The sequence below is a fragment of the Arctopsyche grandis genome, chromosome 1 (assembly GCF_051622035.1).
Source record: "Arctopsyche grandis isolate Sample6627 chromosome 1, ASM5162203v2, whole genome shotgun sequence".
Taxonomy (NCBI): Eukaryota; Metazoa; Arthropoda; class Insecta; order Trichoptera; family Hydropsychidae; genus Arctopsyche; species Arctopsyche grandis.
In genome coordinates this window covers 10,477,925-10,497,985 of record NC_135355.1, presented here as the reverse complement: position 1 = coordinate 10,497,985, position 20,061 = coordinate 10,477,925, and the positions used below count along the sequence as shown (strand labels likewise).

General features: G+C 34.5%; 1 protein-coding gene across 1 annotated transcript in view; it reads right to left on the bottom strand.

Annotated features, from left to right (window-relative positions):
• kibra (WW and C2 domain containing protein kibra) overlaps positions 1-19,639 on the bottom strand; it is a 71,715-nt gene extending 52,076 nt beyond the window's left edge. Inside the window, exon 1 of the mRNA XM_077440020.1 lies at positions 18,641-19,639. Within this exon, the coding sequence (XP_077296146.1) occupies positions 18,641-18,765 (125 nt within the window). The 5' untranslated portion in view covers positions 18,766-19,639. The remainder of the gene's footprint in view (positions 1-18,640) is intronic.
• Between the last annotated feature and the right edge of the window lie 422 nt (positions 19,640-20,061).

Genomic DNA, 20,061 nt, shown 5'->3' with positions numbered 1-20,061 from the left:
AATTTTGATTTTATAGCTAATTATAATTATAACTATATAATAACTCAAGATTTCAAACATGCATGTTTTTTAATATAAATATTCGATCCCGTGCTAATCTTGAATGCTGCTAGTCAGACTTGGATATTCGTGACTCCAAATCGATCGTTTCCTATCAGAGTTTGCCAATTTATCCGATTTCATTGTTGAAGCGGTTCCTCCATCAAATTGGCAAACACCTTCCTACCCACTATGTCACCAAAATCTGAATTTGATGCATATAAAATGTGTAAAAATTTATGTAAAAGTCCATAGATGTCTCTATGGATTAATTCCTTAATTAATTAATAGTTACTTTCGTGTTCTTCAGCATCTTTAAATTCAGCTATTTATGTAATAAAAAATGCTGCAATGTTTGTAATTGGCTAGGAAGTTGCATTGGGGTTTACTTGTTAAGCCATTCTGGTATATATATTTTCTCAATATATATGGTGGACATATACATACACATGTACATATATTGAGAAAATAATAAATATAAAAAAATATATATGTACATAAATATGTAGATAGGAAACATATGGTAAATAACAGAAATACAGTTCCAAAATGTTTAAATTTCACAAATAGTATTTGACATCGTTTATGAAACTAGTTTTAGTATGAAAACAATGCTCTAAAAGTACTCGTACCAAAATTCCAATCGCCGACAGTAGAGGGGTTAAATATCAACATGTTATTATTACATACATATTAATTAATTATTTCATCGCGTACTAACCCCTGGGCACAATGAGGCGTGCAAATTCGCCGTTTACGATCGCAATTAAATTAATTCCCCATCAAATTCAAACACAGACCCATTAAAGACATTGAAATTATAATAATTAAAAACAATACACACACACACAACAGAAATATTAATCGGCGCTCGAAATCGACGTTTGTCGACCCGCGGCGTACTAAAAAGTGCGCGAGAATTAATGACGTCAACTGTCACATTGACCCGACTGTCATTTATTTTTTTTTTCGTCTAAAAATTGCACTTCGTATGCGAATTACAAGAAACGTACGTATAATCGATTAATATTTTTAGATTGCCCAAAATACGAGCAGACCTTGTGCAATAGTATAAATAAATATATTAGAGAAAAACATCTCGCATCGAAAATATTCGATAAATAAATAGCGAGCGTAGGCCGATTACGTTATAATACGTCGAGGAGTAGAAAGTCATTGAATTTTGTAAATAGCGATTATTCAATAAATTACTCGACGCCAATGCTTTTACAGAGCCATTGCGACAGTAGGCGAGTATGAACATACATATGTACATACAAAATAAACATTGGACAGCCACATTTTTGTTTAAATCTGTCAATTAAATACGCACACAAAGATTCCGAATAAATTTCATCACGACAAATGTGCACAAAACAGAATAAATAGCGGTCTCTCGCATACCTACCGTATTTATATACATATGTATGAGTCCGCGCGCATATCCTATCATTAGAATAACTATGAAGCGAATCGCATGTCCAGGGATAACCAACTTTATTCGATATTGGGTCATGTTTGTACCTCGCTTATTATTGTCACAATGTACACAGTTAGTCTCCATTGGTTGACATACATATATACCTATATTGTATTTTACAATACAATGTATGTATTAAATAAATAGGGGAGCATTGAGAAAATCCGCCATGACACCAATAAAAACGACATCAAAAATTTGCAATAAAAATATATTATATTATTTTCAATAAATTATGTATTATTTTCTAAGTTTGCTTTAAAACACCTACGAATGCATGTACACCAACCCCGTTTATCCTGTGATCCGCGTATTTGTTTAGGGGGAATATTATTTGAGATAGTAAGATAGTAGATAATACATAAGTATGTACACTGAATTTTATTTCGGCTACTGACACTTAAATATATAATATTTACTAAGTACAAGCATGGTTAAAAATGTAAAAAAAATAATTCTACTGATAATAATATTTCTCGTGTGCAATACATACATGTATTTGTTGAGTGTTGGAATAATTTATTTAATGTTGTGAATTGTAATATATTTAACTCAAGTTGAATATCTTATTTTTTGTGCGATATATTTGTTATCAGTACATTATTTTTATGAAAGTGAATATGGTCAAATTTGAAGTTCAATTAATAAGCATCCATTGTTTAGTAACTCAAAAAATGAATGGAAAAATATGATATTTATATTAATAATAATCAATATTGTATTAAGAAATAATCTTGCAGCGCTGTTAATCACATTTATGAAAAACAAAAATAAACAGATACGCTTATTTTTTGAGAAAGAGAAATATTTTTGAGATTTTTTTAAAATTGTTTACATATTGATTTATGAGGCTCATTGTAAAAGAATTGTAATATTTCAGCCCAGTGACGCAAAACAAACGTGACGTGAAACAAAAAAGTATTTCACTAATTTATTAAACATGTACATACGTACATACATACATACAAATAATGATTTAATTTTAATTTTCGATATATTTCACGAGATAACTAATAAATTATTATTAATAACTAGTGGGCGATATTATGACATTTTTCAAAATATGAATACACAAATATTAGGACCATGATATTAGAACATGTACCGTGCGTTTTGTGACCCTGACGTGTATGAAAACTAGCTCTCCGTGTAATGTATGATTTTTTCCGCGAACCAAAATATAATATGTATATGTATGTATGTATGTATGTACATATGTATTAATGTAGTGGTCCAGCGGTTTCCCAACCCGTGGTACGCATACCACTTGGTAGTACAGGAAAAAAAATCGGTAATGTCGGACATGCAGTAATGAATGATTTACAATCATAAAAATTATAATATTGTTTATATAACACTGAGCAACAAAAAAAAATACCAGAGCGGAGACTAGCCAATCTTTACTAAGTTTGACCCACTGAATTCGAATATGATATTGATTTTTGTTGGTGGGTGATCGTTTACGAGATATGAGCATTTAAAAAAATCCGCGATTTTTACAGTTTTTTGGCTTTTGCGGTCTTTAACTCAAAATTTAGGATTGTTACGCTCAAAGTGAGTATTGGAATCAATAGTCAGATATTTTTCCTATTAATTGTTATATTTCATTGCTTTAAAATACTTCTAATTAATTGTCTAGCGAATTTTAAAAGTCAAAAATATATTTTTTTTACGGATTTTTTTTCCGTGCTATTTTTCATTTATTTGGCAAATTTTTTATTTCACCACGTTTATAAGGATTGGTTTTCTATCTCAATATTTTTTTTTTATCTAAACGTACTAACTAAAGCGGTAATTGCAATTTAAATGCTTTCGTTGTATATATGGTTGTATCGCGTAATATGTTAGGGCAAGCGAGATGGCATATAATCCACCTCACAGAGTACAGCGCTCGGACTATATAAATATCTGACTATTGATTCCAATACTCACTTTGAGCGTAACAATCCTAAATTTTGAGTTAAAGGCCGCAAAAGTCAAAAAACTGTAAAAATCGCGGATTTTTTTAAACGCTCATATCTCGTAAACGATCACCCACCAACAAAAATCAATATCATATTCGAATTCAGTGGGTCAAACTTAGTAAAGATTGGCTAGTCTCCGCTCTGGTAACTCAAAAACGTGATTTTTTGTTGCTCAGTGTAATTAATAAAATGTATCTCAATAAATCATAGTCGATGTCAATATGTACAGTCGATGATCGAAAATCTGGCAATCGATACCGTTTTTCTCTGGTCCGGCATGAATTTTGGAGTACATCTTTAAATTTACCGCGTTAGTGCTACAAAAAAATAAATAACTTGAATTTGACACTTGATTTTTAAATATTGCGGATAAAATTGAAAGTATGATTAGAAAATTAGATTTTTGGAAGCGAAATCGGAATCGAAATCGATAAGGATTGTATCGAAAATGATCAACTTGCCTAGATCAGAATCTGAAACTTTACATAATTTCTTATGTGAAAACAAGATTCGTTTGTCTCAGGATATACGCGAAAAAGTAATTGAACATTTAAAAGGGCTGAAATCGTCTTTTACGCAGTACTTCCCCAAGACTGAAGAAGCAAACTATTGGATTTCAAACCCCTTTGATAATGCAAATTTTCGGACAGCTACGTCATTATCAATGAAGGAAAATGAGGACTTGATTTAAATTTATAGCATTTTAAAAGCAGAATTAAAAAAATAAGGTTATTAATTTTTGGCTAGATATTAGTGAAGAATATGAACAGCTTGCTGACAAAGCGCTAAAATTTGGGTTGCCGTTTACTAGCACTGAACTGGTTGAGAGTGCTTTCTCTTCATATATTTTTTAAGATACAAATATATTGAATGCAGCTCTAGACTTAAGGGTATATCTCGCATCATTTGAACCGAATTTAAAAAAATTATATTTCCCGAGACAAGCACAAGGATTTCATTAAATTTATTTTGTAAGGAGATTTAATTAAGAAAAGAAAATATATTATATGTACTTTGCAATTTTGTGTTTTTATTAAAACCATTTATCAGTAATAGAAGTATGAAGAAATAGTAGATAAATATATTAAACGTTGAGCATATTATAATTTTGATTCTGCAAAAAACTTATTTTTCCACAAAATTTCTTAACAAAACAGATCCATTGCGTCTACCATGTCTTCACATTCCTTAACATGCAATATATATATATATATATATATATATATATATATATATATATATATATATATATATATATATATATATATATATAATTACTAGAGGTAGGATAGTCACAGTGCTATCCATTGTTCGGCAAACCTTTGAACAATACACGGCCCCCTCAGGCTCCGGTGACTAATAATTACAATTGCAATAACAAATTTCATGAAATATTTTTATATGGTGGTACAATTTAGCGTAATGTACTACTAAGTGGTATGCGAATCAAAAAAGGTTAAGGCGAAAACACACCGAAAGGATCGGCACGGCACGTCTTCGTGGATTCCAGTCAAATTTATTATTTCAACAAGTTTCTCCTACATTTCTTCAAATATGGGATTCACCGTTATCGATCAGCGTCAAGCAAAGATAAATACAAGGATAAAATATCACCGAAAACAGTCCAGGGGGTGACGGCTAAAAAACGGTTCACTATTGTCAATTTCTACTGTCAACATTTTTTTTTGCCCTCCTGCTTTCTCGGACAATGGAGAGGACTATTGTTATTTTATGACGGAAACCTGACCGCCGCTCCTTAGATATAATTATTCACATTGTTGTCAGGTTGGAGTAGTCCACGGAGCTTTTTAAATAATTTCTGTGGCAGTCGTGTTTGATGTTTGGTGTTCGATGTATGTCTGATAAACATTTATCTTTTTATTCATATTACTCGCAAGATGTTCAAGTGTATCGTTAAAAATTGCACAATGCATTCAAAAACACAATAAACAACATAGAGTACATTTTTATGTATTCCATGTAAATTGTATGTATTCAAAGTAAATTAATCATTTAAGTAACATATTATTCAATTAACATCCTAGTTTGACAGTTTGTAAAAGTGTCATGGTAAAAGTGTCAGTTTGTAAAAGTGTCATTATACATAAAATTTCAGGGGTGGCACCAGAGAAATTACTTAAGTTTAATTAATATAAACATCGTCCATTTTATATTATACATATTTTGTTGAAACTATACATTACACGTTAATTAAGAGTTCCCAAGGACAGATAAATACAAAAAAGTGGATAAAAATAATCCGCCAACTGAGAAAAGAAACGGATTGGCCACCAACGTCTCATCACCATATACTCAAATTGTAAATAAATCTATATCAAAATAAAACTATAATTTTTGTAGCGAATATTTGAAGACCCCGATTGCATTCCGTGCGTTTTAGCGTAGTTATGGAGACGTACCGCGTAATATTGACACAATTTATTTATTCATAAAGGCACTTCTATTATTATAACTAGAGTACGGATAGCCAAGGTGCCGCTCATTGTTCAATTGTTGTAAATGCTTTGTAAAAAAGGTTCGGCAAACCTTTAACAATGCATTTACAACATTTGAACAATGAACGGCACCTTGGTTATCCAGGCTTTAATTATAAAATTTCTTTGTGTCAGATATAAAAGAAATTAAATTGAGTATAGATACGTAATTCCATTACTTTATCAACATGCACAACACAAGTCTAGGTAGATTTATTCGGGTCGTCGTAAATTTTGAAGTGCAAACTAAGCCCGATACCGACTCACGAATCTGAATGGACTGCGCTGACGTCCATGTGCGGGAAAACAAGATTTGGATAAGTAATGAACAGAAACGTGAGCGAACCAAACGGCGGTCGTATAGAATGTAATAATATAATGCTAACTTTCACTCGGATAAATCGTAGTCGTAAAAAAAAGTGTTGCGACTGTAGGTACTCACAAGTATGCGCGAATAAATAAAATATCGTATGTAATATAAATAAAACATACATAATACATTTTTAGAAAAATTGCCACCAATCTCGCGATAGCCCTTCCTCTTGCGGCGGCACGTCATGCCGATGGAATGCCGAGTGTGTTTATTGTTGTCTTTTTAGCCCCGTCGGCGGCAATGAGCAATTTGCGTAATCGGCCGCGGTGACGTTCGATGCTCGCAAAAACGTACGAGCGCATAAAATGTGCAACAAATGATTATGATTAACGATTGCACTTCTAGCACGCTCTCGTTGTGTAAAATAATGCACAGTTTCTGTCATCGCCACTGATGGACGTGTCTTGCATTTTGGTCAAGAAATACAACTTTGTTCGTGCGTATAGTGGTCTGTAGAATTTGACTTTTATTACTTTATCTATGTACGTAGTAACAATAGATGAAGTTTTGTGATCATGCGAAAATTCGAAATCGAGATTTTGACTGATTCGAACTCGATTACTGATCACGTTTTCATGATCTAGTCCCGACTTACAACCTATCGAATATTTATGGGCTATTATAAAGCAAAGGGAATAAAAACAACACCCTGGGGCAAATTATGAGTTAAAAAAACTGTTGAAAATGTATGGTTTGAAGAAATTTCGGACGACGTACTAAAAAAGTCGTATTGTCCGTGCGGGCAGGTATGGATCCCGTCATAAAAGCTAGACGATTGTCTAGTAATTATTATATTACTATTTATTGTTGTCATATGTCCATTGCCTATGTATTTTAATTCATAGAAAACTATATATACTGTAATATTATTTTAGCTAGAGACATTTGAAATACATATAAGAAAAATGCCCTATTGTACATATTTTTTTAAAATTCGTATCTCGCCTTAATTTAAATATATAAATAATCTTTTTTAATCGTAAAACATGTTAAATAGTTGAAATCAAATAATAAAACCAAAAAAACTTGTGTATAGCTTCATGTAATTAAAAAAAATCGAAAACATCGAACAATTGAAAGTGATGCGATTTCTCTGCACGTTACTGTATATACTGTATATAGCCCACGTAAGTTGATTCATATGGCGAATTACAATCCAACTGGTCGACATATATTACAACTGAATATACACCTCAGTTATAAGTTGATACCAGGTTAGATGGAGAGGTTAGGTTTTCGTGAGAACGTCACTCGACTTGTAAATTGAGTTGGAAAGTTACATTTTTTTGAATTTGATTGAGTTATCGTAATACGATACTCATTATCATAATTCGTAGTACCTAGCAAATATTAACGCATTATTGAATTATATAGAATTCGTAATAAGTTATTACGAATGTTATAGAATTTTATTACGAAGTTATTACGAATAACATCAGAACTGTCAAAACTCAACTGTTATATTACAACTGGAGCATTGTTGAACATGTATTTGCGTTTGTAGAGTTATTTACTAGTTGATACATAAATCAAAAGTTGAAATCAGGGTTGCCAGATTTCCAAAATCACAGATCGGGACATTCACTATTTCGAACGATCGTCTGCTATGTATTATTAGGTTCATTCAAAGACGATCGTCTGGACAGCAAATATCTGGTCCATTATTGTATGAAAAGTATTCGCGATTTGGCAGCTTCAAGAAGACCAGCTAACTTTAAGCAAAAATCCATGATTGAATTTTTCAATAAAGAATAATTTAATATTGATCTTCATGTTATTATTATATATGTAAATAAGGACAAATAAAAATTATTCATACTGAATGTACACGTCTTTCCTTGTCAGTTGAGCTTTTTTGGATTATCCGGACTACCTCCATCCCCAATTATTCCGAAAAATCTCGGTTCTACTGCACATACATTGACTAGTGTATGCATTATCCAAGTTACACCTGGAAACGGTCCTATACATATAGATATATGTATGTAAATAGAAACAACCAATTTGTATGACGTTTTTAAGGTTTTAAAATCGAAGTCGGAGAGTCACATTTGTCGGAAAATGTCGGGAGTCGAGTCGCGTTTTTTTGTCACAGCAGCATTTAACCAAAAATGTACCGAGTCGAATAGTTGTACATATCCTTTTTTGAAAACAATCTGACGAAGACGGCCAAATTGCACCGAAGAGATGGAATGCAGCGCTCGGTTACGCGGAAGTACCTCAAAATCATGACATTACGGGAGGTGGGGGTGGAGTGGAGTGGGGGGAAGCCGCGTGTCCGCCGGCCGCCAGGAATGTCGTGTGAAATCGGCGGGAGAAGTGCGCGTGTTTTCCGACAGGTGGCTCCACCGATTCCACCGCACACACGCACACACCCACACACCCACACACCTACACATCGCCCCCACCACGTTCTCTCTCTCTCTCTCTCTCTCTCTCTCTCCTCGCATTCCCTTACCCGACTCTGCCCCCTCCCTCCGATAGTATTGCTCGGCGCGCAAACGACAGAACGGACTGACAGCGGTTCGCAACCGGCGATGCGCGACCGATCAAAACAATGCTGTCATAAATATACGTAATGTAATACTAGTTCAATACTAATACTAATACTAGGCTTCGCTCGGTATTTGTAATATAACCCGCTTAAACATGACTAATCTAACAGTAAACATTTTATTAAATTTATTGGAATAGTTTTCTTTTATATACATTTATTTGAATACTCATTTGTTTTTTGTATTAAATTGACTGTCAAGAACAAACAAACATATATACTAAGTCTCTTTCGAAATTATATGTGTACCAGAATCCGGCCCCCCCCCCCCAGCGCGAAGGCATCTTCGCCATCGGCGCCGTCGCCCCAGGTGATGCCTTCGAATCATTTGAATCCCCCGGATTTGTTGAATTTGTCGAGGGCGACTTGTTTTCGATTATCTCTTTCGAAATTAAATATTAGATATATTATGTATCTAAACGCGATCGATTGCAATTCAAACGCCTATGTACATTGTACTTGGTCGATTCTAGGAACAACGTACATGCTATCTCACTCACCCCTTTGATGCTCAATGCTACTTTTAAAGGCTTATTAGCAGGTAGTATTCTTGTTAAAATTGTACATGCAAAATTTACAACGCCTATCGTCGTTTTACAAGCCTATTTGTCAGTATAACGCCAATTAACCAATAGCATTTCCTGCAAACAGTGTACATAGAACACTGTACGCGCGAAATGCCATTGGTTGAAATGGGGTGAAAATGACAGAATATGCGTTTTACCTAAGTGTCACCCTAAATCGGATGGTGTAATATTGAGCCCTATCGTACGACGCGATGATTGGTATAGGAACACTACCATTTTTTAACATTTTAATTTTCCTCCAAAAAACCAACTCGGACTCTGATTTAAAATTTTTAAAAATGTTAAATTATTATTTTTTCTGTGGGATTAATTAAAAAATATCTCGGGAATACTTACTGATACAGAGTGGCGCATATACATACATATACATTAGTGACAAACGATGTTTAAGGAAAATGAATGGAGATGCGCTAATTAGGGATAACAATATCGGTATACCGGTTTACCGGTAAATCGTCATAATTTCGCCACGGGTAAATACCGGTAGTTACCGGACACTATTTGATCGCGGATTAAGTACATATTATAGGCATATATAATTGGAAAATAAATATTACATTCAAAATCGATACAAATGACGTATTGGGAATTACTTAGGTTGTCTGGAATTTGTTTATTTTCAGTATTAAATGGGAAAATTTTAAATTGATAAAGTCACTGGCAACACAGTCCAACCAAATCGTAATAAATGTGATCAGATGGTTGTTTTAATTACGATCGAAACTTTCAAATGGTTCAAACTTAAAATAAATAAATATGGTTAGTTAAAAAAAAAAAAAAAAAATTATTTAAATACATATAAGTAAATTTGTAATGATGAATAAATATTTTATTTTTATTTTTAAGTAACCGTATCAATTTATTTAAAGTTTGGACCATTTGAAAATTTACTCTTTTAGGAAAAGTAACTACATACAGTTATGCAATCCAGGGTTTTTCATTTACCGGTATAAACCAGTATTAGGAAAAATCATTAACCGTTTACCGGTTTATGAAATTTGCCGGTAAATGACGAAAATACTGGCGTTAAAGGTTTAGGTTAAAGTTTTAGATTCTTTATTTTCGTACTTTAGCAACGCGAAGAAACATCCCACGTGAAGTTTTTTTAATGTAAAATTATTCTATAGATATATATACGAGGTGAATATAAAAAAAACTACAAAAATCGGTAAAATTTACGATTTTCACAAACTTGAATGTGCTGGCCCAGGCAAGGCAAAAAATATTTTTATAATAATTTTTACCCATAATACAGAACAAGTTTTCCAATTAGAGGTGTTTCAACAATGTGCCGACAAAAACCGACTAGTCAAAATATATTACAACTGGAAAATAAACTTCAACTGTAACATATACATATGTATCAGTGGCGTTCGGTAGAAATCTCCCCATTTGTATCGCACAGCTTTACCTACATGGGTGCGAGTAGGATAAAAGGGAACTCAGTAGAACGTCACCTAGTCCCCTTGTATCCTGCTCGCACACATGTAATGCTGCGTACGGACCAAACCAACAACGATTTTGGGCCAACGTTTTAACCAGCAGGATAAAACCAGTAGCGTACAAAATATCGAAATAAAAATTAAATTTAAAAATTGAAATTAAATATCAAAATTAAATCTATTATTATTATATTAAAATTAAATTCAAATATCAAAATAAAATTATAATCAATATATTAAAATTAAAATAAAATATTGAAAGTTAAAACAGAACATGCCCAATTTAAATAAATGTTCGAGATTAACCTAAAATTAGATCATCAACAACCACATACAGGTAATCCTCGACTTTTGTTTGTCGAAGATGTTTTGACTTACGAAGATACGCACTAAGATCGAAAAAAAAATTAAAGAATTATTATTTTTACTTCCCCGTAATGCGCAGTTACTGAGAATATCTCATGTATTAGTATGGGTGACCGAGCGATGATCGCAATCCGGAGCGTTGTCGGTCTATCAATCGAATTTTTTCAATTGTATCTCTCGTCGAAATAAATCAATTAATTAAATCATTTCAGAGGTAAATTTTATCGGATAATGTCTTCAATTGTTTCTCTCGTCGAAATAAATCAAATAATTAAATCCATCTCAGAGGTAAAATTTATTGGACAATGTGTGATTATTAATTTTATTTCGACGAAAGAAAAAAAAACCCTTTGACAAATCACCGACATTTTTTTTGTTAAAAGTTTCATCGACGGCGGAAACACAGTAGTATATCGTGACGACTTATAAGAAACAATGACAAGGTTTTTTTCGCTCGTAATCAGAGAAATTATAATATTTCTCTGGTTGTAATGCGTATCGTCGTAATTCAAAACATTGTTGTAATTCAAAACATCAACGATGATCTAATTTTAGCTCAATCTCGCTCTTTAGCTTAATTTTGATATTTAATTTCAATTTTTTAATTTAATTTTTATTTCGATATTTTGTACGCTACTGGTTTTAAAAGTTGGCCCAAAATCGTCGTTGGTTTGGTGCGTACGGACCATAAGTAAAACTGTGCGATAAAAACAGAGAGATTTCTACGACATGCCACTGACATGTATGTATATTGTAGAAACTAATATAAATCCTCGATGTCGATAAAACCTCGGTGTACAAACCAAAAAAAAAATGGTTTATACATCCACTCTTTTTCTGCGTATTTTTTATTATTATTATTATTGGTAAGTATATAGAAGTATTATTTCATTAACCAGTAGAATAGATTAGTGGTTAGGATATATGCTTTGAACAGAGTGATCACAAGTTCAAATCCCACTGGTTTCTGCTGGCCAGACCATGGATTTGTGACTCCAGGTCGATCGTTTCCTATCAGAGTTTGCCAATTTATTTGATTTTCATTGAAACGATTCCAACAAATTGGAAACCATACCCATTTTCTCTCAAAATCTCGAGTTTCCAGCAATCTCGAATTTTGCTGAATTGTATAGAATGCTGCAAATTTACAAATTTGACCATAAATGTAGATATTAATTGACACACATTAACTGTACATATTACTGTTTTAGTACATTAACTGTACTATTTCGCTAATTTGTTTAAAATGCTGCAAATTTACAAATTTGACCATAGTTGTCTCTGTGGATTGATATGTATTTATGTACTTTGTATATGTATTATTAATATTTGTATCAAATGTACAATGTTTCTGGCCAGGAAGTCGCATTGGGGTTACCTGTAAGGCCTTCAATAAAATAAAATTGTTTTTATTAATATTTTATATAAAATGTCCTTTAATTTACAAGTGAAAATTTGTTAATAATAAAAAAAGCACATGCTGAGTAATATTTGGGCAGTTTTCTGAACGGCAATTTTCCTGTGCGACCTGAGACCGCGCGCGCGACTTTCGTAGCAGCGGTTATCTTGGTAACAATTCCCATTTGGGATGTAACCCGTTTACCGAACCCGTGATTTGAAAGCGATATTGAATACAAATTAGTCAAAAATATAAATTATTGAATATCTCGAGATCGAAACATTTTACGAACTCACTATTATTTATATCTATCGATACATCGTATGTATAATAGATTTTTTGATTTTTAAATGCTTTTTATTATTACGAAATTATGTTCACAATAAATACATCTTATATCTATTTTAATAGCTACTGATCTACTGATCATTTTCTATTTTACAATTTTATTTTATTTGGTTAGTAATCATAGTATTATATTATTCTAATGTTAATGTACAGCATAATAGGAAAAAGAGCTCAAAAACCTATTTACAATTATTATATAATAAATAAAAGTAATAATAAAAACGAATAAATTAATAAAGTTTAAAAAATTCTTGGTTAATAAAAGTATGTGATTTCTGGAAAATTGTATGTAATTTATGATTTTAATTATAATAATACATACATATGTATAATGAAGTTTTATTCACTTTCATATAAACAAAAATCAATTTGTAATTTTTATGGAATTTGACAAACACATGTACTTTCATTCAAAGTTTACACTCACAATAAAAATGACGAAGCACAAACACCGAGAAGAACGAGCGATATTATTATTAAATAAAAACAAAAATGTGCGCGTTCAATTCTGCATTCCGAGCCAAAGCGATGAGAAAATATTTATTCAAGTTTTACAATGTGGTATGTGTCGGATATATATATATATATATATATATATATATATATATATATATATATATTTATGTGCACATTCGGATAATTAAGTGCGTAATAATAACGAAATATGTAATTCACTCGCTAAAAAGTCGTAAAGATAGACGATCAAAAATACACATCCGATTCAAAAGGCCGTTCAATGTCGCGGAAATAGGCCCTATCGATTAATTCCGTAGATTTATACTAGAGATAGCGAGATAAAATTATCAGTCGATTATTTTATATATACATATCAACGATGCAATGTTTTCAGATTTTCTACAATTTCATTCGACGTAATAAATAACTTTTACGATAACGTAACAAACAAACACGAAACAAATATGCTTGTCTACCGTCAACACAATGCGACACTGTAAATTTATGATTTTAATTATAATAATAAATATTATAACATCTAAAAATATTCAATTTTAAGATAATTTAAGGATATTCTAAAATATTTTTTTAACCGAGGCGTATGTTCATAGTTAAGAAACCTTACACAAATCAAATGAAAAGCTATTAAAGCTATTTATATATATGTATGTATATGAAACGAACAAAATCCTATTTTCACAATTTCGCGGATTTGTCTATTTTTGACATTTTTTTCGCAGTTCACTGTAGGGTTTCTGAAAACCCGTGGTTTCGAAACCCGAGTCCGAATCGAGTCGAGTCCAGAAACCCTATGCACTTGCAACAAGTTCACGCTGTTAAGAACCACTGATTTAATCTCTGGTTAGTATGGGTTAATATAATAATGAATTACAAATACCTAGGAGCAATGATCAATACGGACGTCAGTTCCGAAATGGAGATAAGAAGAAGGATCGGAATAGCAAGAAACGCCTTCGGCAGCATGAAAAATGTTTTATGTTGTCGAAGGTTGTCTATGAAATTGCGTTTAAGAGTCCTGCACTCCTATGTTTGGTCGGTGTTGCTGTACGGATGCGAAACGTGGACACTGTTAGTGGCATCCATGAACAGGATAGAGTCCTTTGAAATGTGGTGTTACCGGAGGATGCTAAAGATCTCGTGGAAGGAGCATGTAAGAAACGAAACAGTCCTCCAGCTTCTTCATAAAAAGAGAGAGCTTCTTGACACGGTGAAGCGCCGTAAGATGGAATACTTTGGCCACATTATTCGCGGCCCCAAATATCGCCTTCTACAAACAATCATAGAAGGGAAAATAGAAGGCAAACGGTGGCTTGGGAGAAAGAAGCTCTCTTGGCTCCGGAACATCAGTTCATAGATGGGACTCGGTTTCGAAAAGCTATTTCGGCTTGCCCATGATAGGGAAGAATTCGCACGGGCCATAAACGATGTCTGCCCATGGTAGTCGCCTACGTCTGAATACGGATTCGGCATTAGAAGAAGAAGAATATTATAATCGTAACTAAAATATCCCATATCTCCGACTAATCAAAGCTTTTCTTCTTTGTTTATATCATTACAAGAACAAAATGTGTATAGTGTATATATCAATACAAGAACAAAATATCACTGAAAACACTCCAGGAGGTGATTTTTGGGACAGTATGCCTTGAATATGTGCTTGTCGTGCTGCATTTTTTTCGCATGTTTAGCCTTTTGAGTACTGACTTCTTTTAGGTTGAAAGCCCGCCACGCTGAAAATTTCGTGAACATTTCCAACTAGAATTTTATAGAAATCCAATATAAAGCAAGTATACAAATTGTAGCTAATCCAAACAAACCCTAGATCACTACCCTAGATAAAAGGATTTCGAGTTTTTAAAGGTGTATTTTGACTCTCTAATATATCTTGCAACAGTATAAAATAAACAAAAGAAGTCTAGTAATGAATGTATTTTTTCAAGACCAGTTCCATCTTCTTCATTGTTGTTAAAATGTAATGCTCACAGTATAAATGCCAAGTCAAAATCTAAAATACACAGCAGTTAGGGATTTCCATCAGGTAATTCTGCTATGGTTATAAATTCAGAAAATCCGGTGTAAACGAATCTTTATAAACCTTGACAAATGAATGACATGGATTACACGACCCATGTTAAATGCAATTTTTTTCAATGCTATCTATAAAGGCTTAGCGGGTAGTTTTCTTGTTTACTTTGCTCAAAATACAATGCTTATCGGCATTTTTCAGGCCCATGGACTTGTTGGCAAAACGCCGATCATCGTTGGTCCGCATTCAAAGGGTTAAATGTATTTTAAAAAAAAACATGTACCGCGGGTCTCTCTGTGTGATTTCGCCCTACATACATATATCGCGATCGTGAGCGGCCACTCGTTGACAACGGAACCGAGTCTTCAATCGAAACAGCATCGCAAGAAGAAAACAAACATTCCAAAATGTCAATGAAACTGTTATCGCCCGGTAGTGTCATAAATCAGAAAAAAAATCAGCCGCATAATCGCAAGAAAGAAAGAAAAAAAAAACAATTCGAAGGTCGAAACGGCGCACGTCATACACGCAAGTATGCGAGATTCGCATTTTTTCGCAGAATGAACTCGACACACGTTCTACGGAAGACAACGACGTCTTCGTCGCTAATAAACGCACACACCCGCCCTCAATTTAAAGGTCAATAACTCGTCAAAACGCGACAAATTCCTTTTTTATCAAATGAAAAAAAAAACAGAAGTCTTATTTGCCTAGCGATTTTGCAGCCGGAGATTGTCATTGCTGCGGCGTCAGCAATATGGCAAAAATGTCAACAGCACATTATAATTCACAAACGCGGTACACATTTACCTTCTAGCATTCAGAAATGCAAAAACGCTTTTTATACACCGCTTAAGATAACCGAAGTATTCCGTCACTTTTGGCGCATTTTACAACGAGTTCGAAGGTCGCGCTGCCAACATGTCCACGTACGTAGTGAAAGAATTTCGAGATGAATGGCGTTTGGGTCATTTAGCGATTGCACGTTGCATATATTTGAATATGGCGCGCAAATTTGCGGAATTTTCGAGAGGCCGCTCGGTCCGAAACGGCGTAAGAGCCGACGACGAGAATGGCGCCCGGCTAACGGGAGGCTTTGCACTTTCGAATGCAAACATTCGATCGGCAGATCTCTATTTGCAATACGAATTCGACGAGAGCGAGAATTTTGTGAATGCCTGCTCGATTCTGCTCCATACCCAAGTTATTTGCAAGAAGCGGTCGTATATTCAAGGATGGCGATCAGCGATTAGTATTAATTGACGATTCGGGTATTTGCTTTGAATCGGTGTTGACCTTAGGATCGATTGCGGACTATATATGTATGGGTCTACCTCACGGGACCGAAAGTTAAAAAGTCGAAAAAGCAAAGATCGAAAATCGAAAGAGCCTTGTTTAATGTGCGCGCGCGGGATAAGGGAGGAAAAGCCTGTTTCTCTTGTTCCTGTTGTATCCTGCTCGCGCAAATTAAGTGAGGATGTACGACGGGGGGAGAGAGAGTTTTACCGCACGCCACTGATATATACACTAACCGTTTTTTATATGTATGCATGATAAACGAATATTTTCACGGTCACCCAACTAATACATACTGAACTTATCAATATGAAAATAATTCCAATGTTGATATAGAAACCTCACCGATTCATTAAAGTGATACAAATACGATGTGTTGTATTTGTATCAAATCAATTTGAATGAAAAAAGTCTTTTGTTTTGTTTTAAATAATTCAAATTCATAAAAATGTAAACCTAATAGCGTAAATGTATCAACGAATGATTATTTATTCCATTTAGTGTACCATATACATACATAGACAATGATCAATGCACTAGTAATTAAATAATTAACAATAAAATTGATGTATTGTGAATATGATATACAACAATAAAAAGTTTTAAAAACCGAATCAAATTTAGCCTTTATCCCAAATTTATTAAGGACTGTATGACATTCTGGGAGGGGGCCTAGCTAAGTACTTTATTCTTTTATATTTAAATATGCATTTGTACACTATATACTTTTGGAATAATCTTTTTGGCACGGCTGTAAAATAAATTACACGATATTTAATGTCAAATTAACATTTCTAAAATAGATCGCACGACAGAATCGGCGTTCGCTAAGCAAATGAAACGTCAAACGGGTTGCCAGTTACAAAAATAAAATTTGACGTTTCAGTGAAATCATAACCAGTTACATTTTCACTTGGTATAGTTCAGTGAAATTATAATTTTTGACGTTAGCCCGCTCCTGTCCATTCCCACTCTCCTCATGGTCCACACGTCGTAATATCCATCCAAACACATCGTAACATCTTTGCAGCCAATACTAATTTATTTAAGGGTTAGCTTAGGTTACTTTAAGTTAGGGTGGCCCTATTAATTTAAGATTAGGTTGTTAGAGTCGGTATTTATTTTTGTTACCACCAACCCATTTGACGTTTGAATCGGTCATGCGAGCCATTTTAGAGAGGGGGGCACTCTTTCTATATGCAGGGCGAAATGTTTTAGAAGTGGGCATTCGCATATAATGTCGTGATAAATACCTACGTTTGTCAGGAAATAGGGCTATTTTGCCGGGCCGATAAATGGTACCCTAATATTATGCAAGTAAATATGTACGTCGTTACCGTTAAATCTCAAAATTTACCGATGGCGAAATTTTGACGAGTTACCGGTAAACCGGTATTGCAATCCCTAACTACTAATTCTTGAGACTCATAGGTATGGAAAAACGCTCCGGATGCCGGGATTCCGGGATTGCTTTCCTTAGGAGCCATCGAAGGTCTTTCGACTGTTTTTAGTCTTCCAAGTTGGGGCACCTTGTCATGGGCTCGTTCACGGCACTGGTAAAATAAGCCAAAGAGAACGTTTGCGCAAACGAACACGTCCGGAAAAAGGTTGAGCGCGGCTGCAGAGTCGGCGTACACATTTCGACATAAACACGACAGGAATGCGACCTTCGAACCAAACAGTCGGCCCACGCGCGGTCGCGGGGGCCGACTGTTTGGAGCCGGGCAGGGGCCGAGAACAGAAGGATACGGTGATGGTGATGGTGATGGTGATGGTGATAGCGATGGCAAATACCTGTCTCTGGGGTCGATCCACGTGGTCCTCCTAGTGGAGTGGTCGATGAAGTAGATCTTGCCGTCGTAGTCGGTGGCGAAGTCCCAGCCGGCGGGCAGCGGCAGCTCTCCTCGTCGTCGCGGCATCGCTGCAGCTGCAGCTGCAGCTGCAGACTCGGACTCGGACTCGCACTCGGAGTCGGAGTCGGAGCGGTCGGAGTCGGAGTCGGAGTCGGAGTCGGAGTCGGAGTCAGAGTCGGGGTCAGAAGCGGAGGCGGAGGTGGAGGCGGAGGCGGCACACTCCCGGGGCTGAGACCGCCCATTCGCCTCAACGCTCAACCACTCAACCACTCAACCGCTCAACTGCCCGGACACTTCCCGCGTTCCCGTTCCCGTTCCCTTTCCCGTCCACACACACTCCACTGCACTCTGCACTGTGCACTGTGCGCGCACCTGCACGTGGACGGACGTGCTCACACTCCGAACGCCACTCACCGACTGTCGTGAATCGTCGCCTCGGCACTCGGCACTCGACACTCGACACTCGACACTCGACACTCGACACTCGACATTCGACACTAGCACTAGCACTAGCACTCGCACTCGCACTCTACTATTCACTAGTGTGCATACATGCTAGCGTATCGCTCTACACCTCTTCGTCGAAGCCACAACTGTCACTTGTCGACGGAATATATTTGTGTGCGATGGTTTTTTTTACTAGTCGATTTTGATTTTGACAATTTACCGAAATATAAATATCTCGTGTGGAATACTATGTTTTGAATAGTTTTTAGTTGTATATAGTTTTATTTTTAATTCAGCTGTGACGAGTTGTACGCTTTGAAATTACATTTTTGGCAAATTAATTTTTATTAGTTTTATTGTCATCTATATAAAAATTGCAAAATGTTTATGCGGTAGTTGGTGGCTGTTGAATGATAGTCGGAAAAAATTTAAGCGCGATTTTTAGTGACATCTATTGTTGATTTTGTAAAAGCTTTTTACATTAAATCAAATATGTTACAGAAGATGGCGTGTTATTTATGTTATTATTTATCACCATAAATTGACTTTATTATTTCTATTTATTATTTGCCACCTATATTATTGTATGTACGTATATTATTATTATCACTATATTATATTTATTTATTTTATCATTAATTTATATTATTTATATGGACAATGGGGATTGCACTAATCTCCATATCGTCTGGAATAAAAAGTTATTATTATTATTACTTATTATTTTCAGGGCAGTGGAGTCGTATAAAAATTACCGACTCCGAATCCAACTTCTTGTTATGTCCGACTCCGACTCCAATTTGAATGATTTTAGTAATATTGACTTTTCTTGCCATGTAAAATTATTAATAATGAAAATAAAAGCAATATTCAAAATATTAAAAGTTTGGAGTTTAAAAAAATCACTAAAAATTT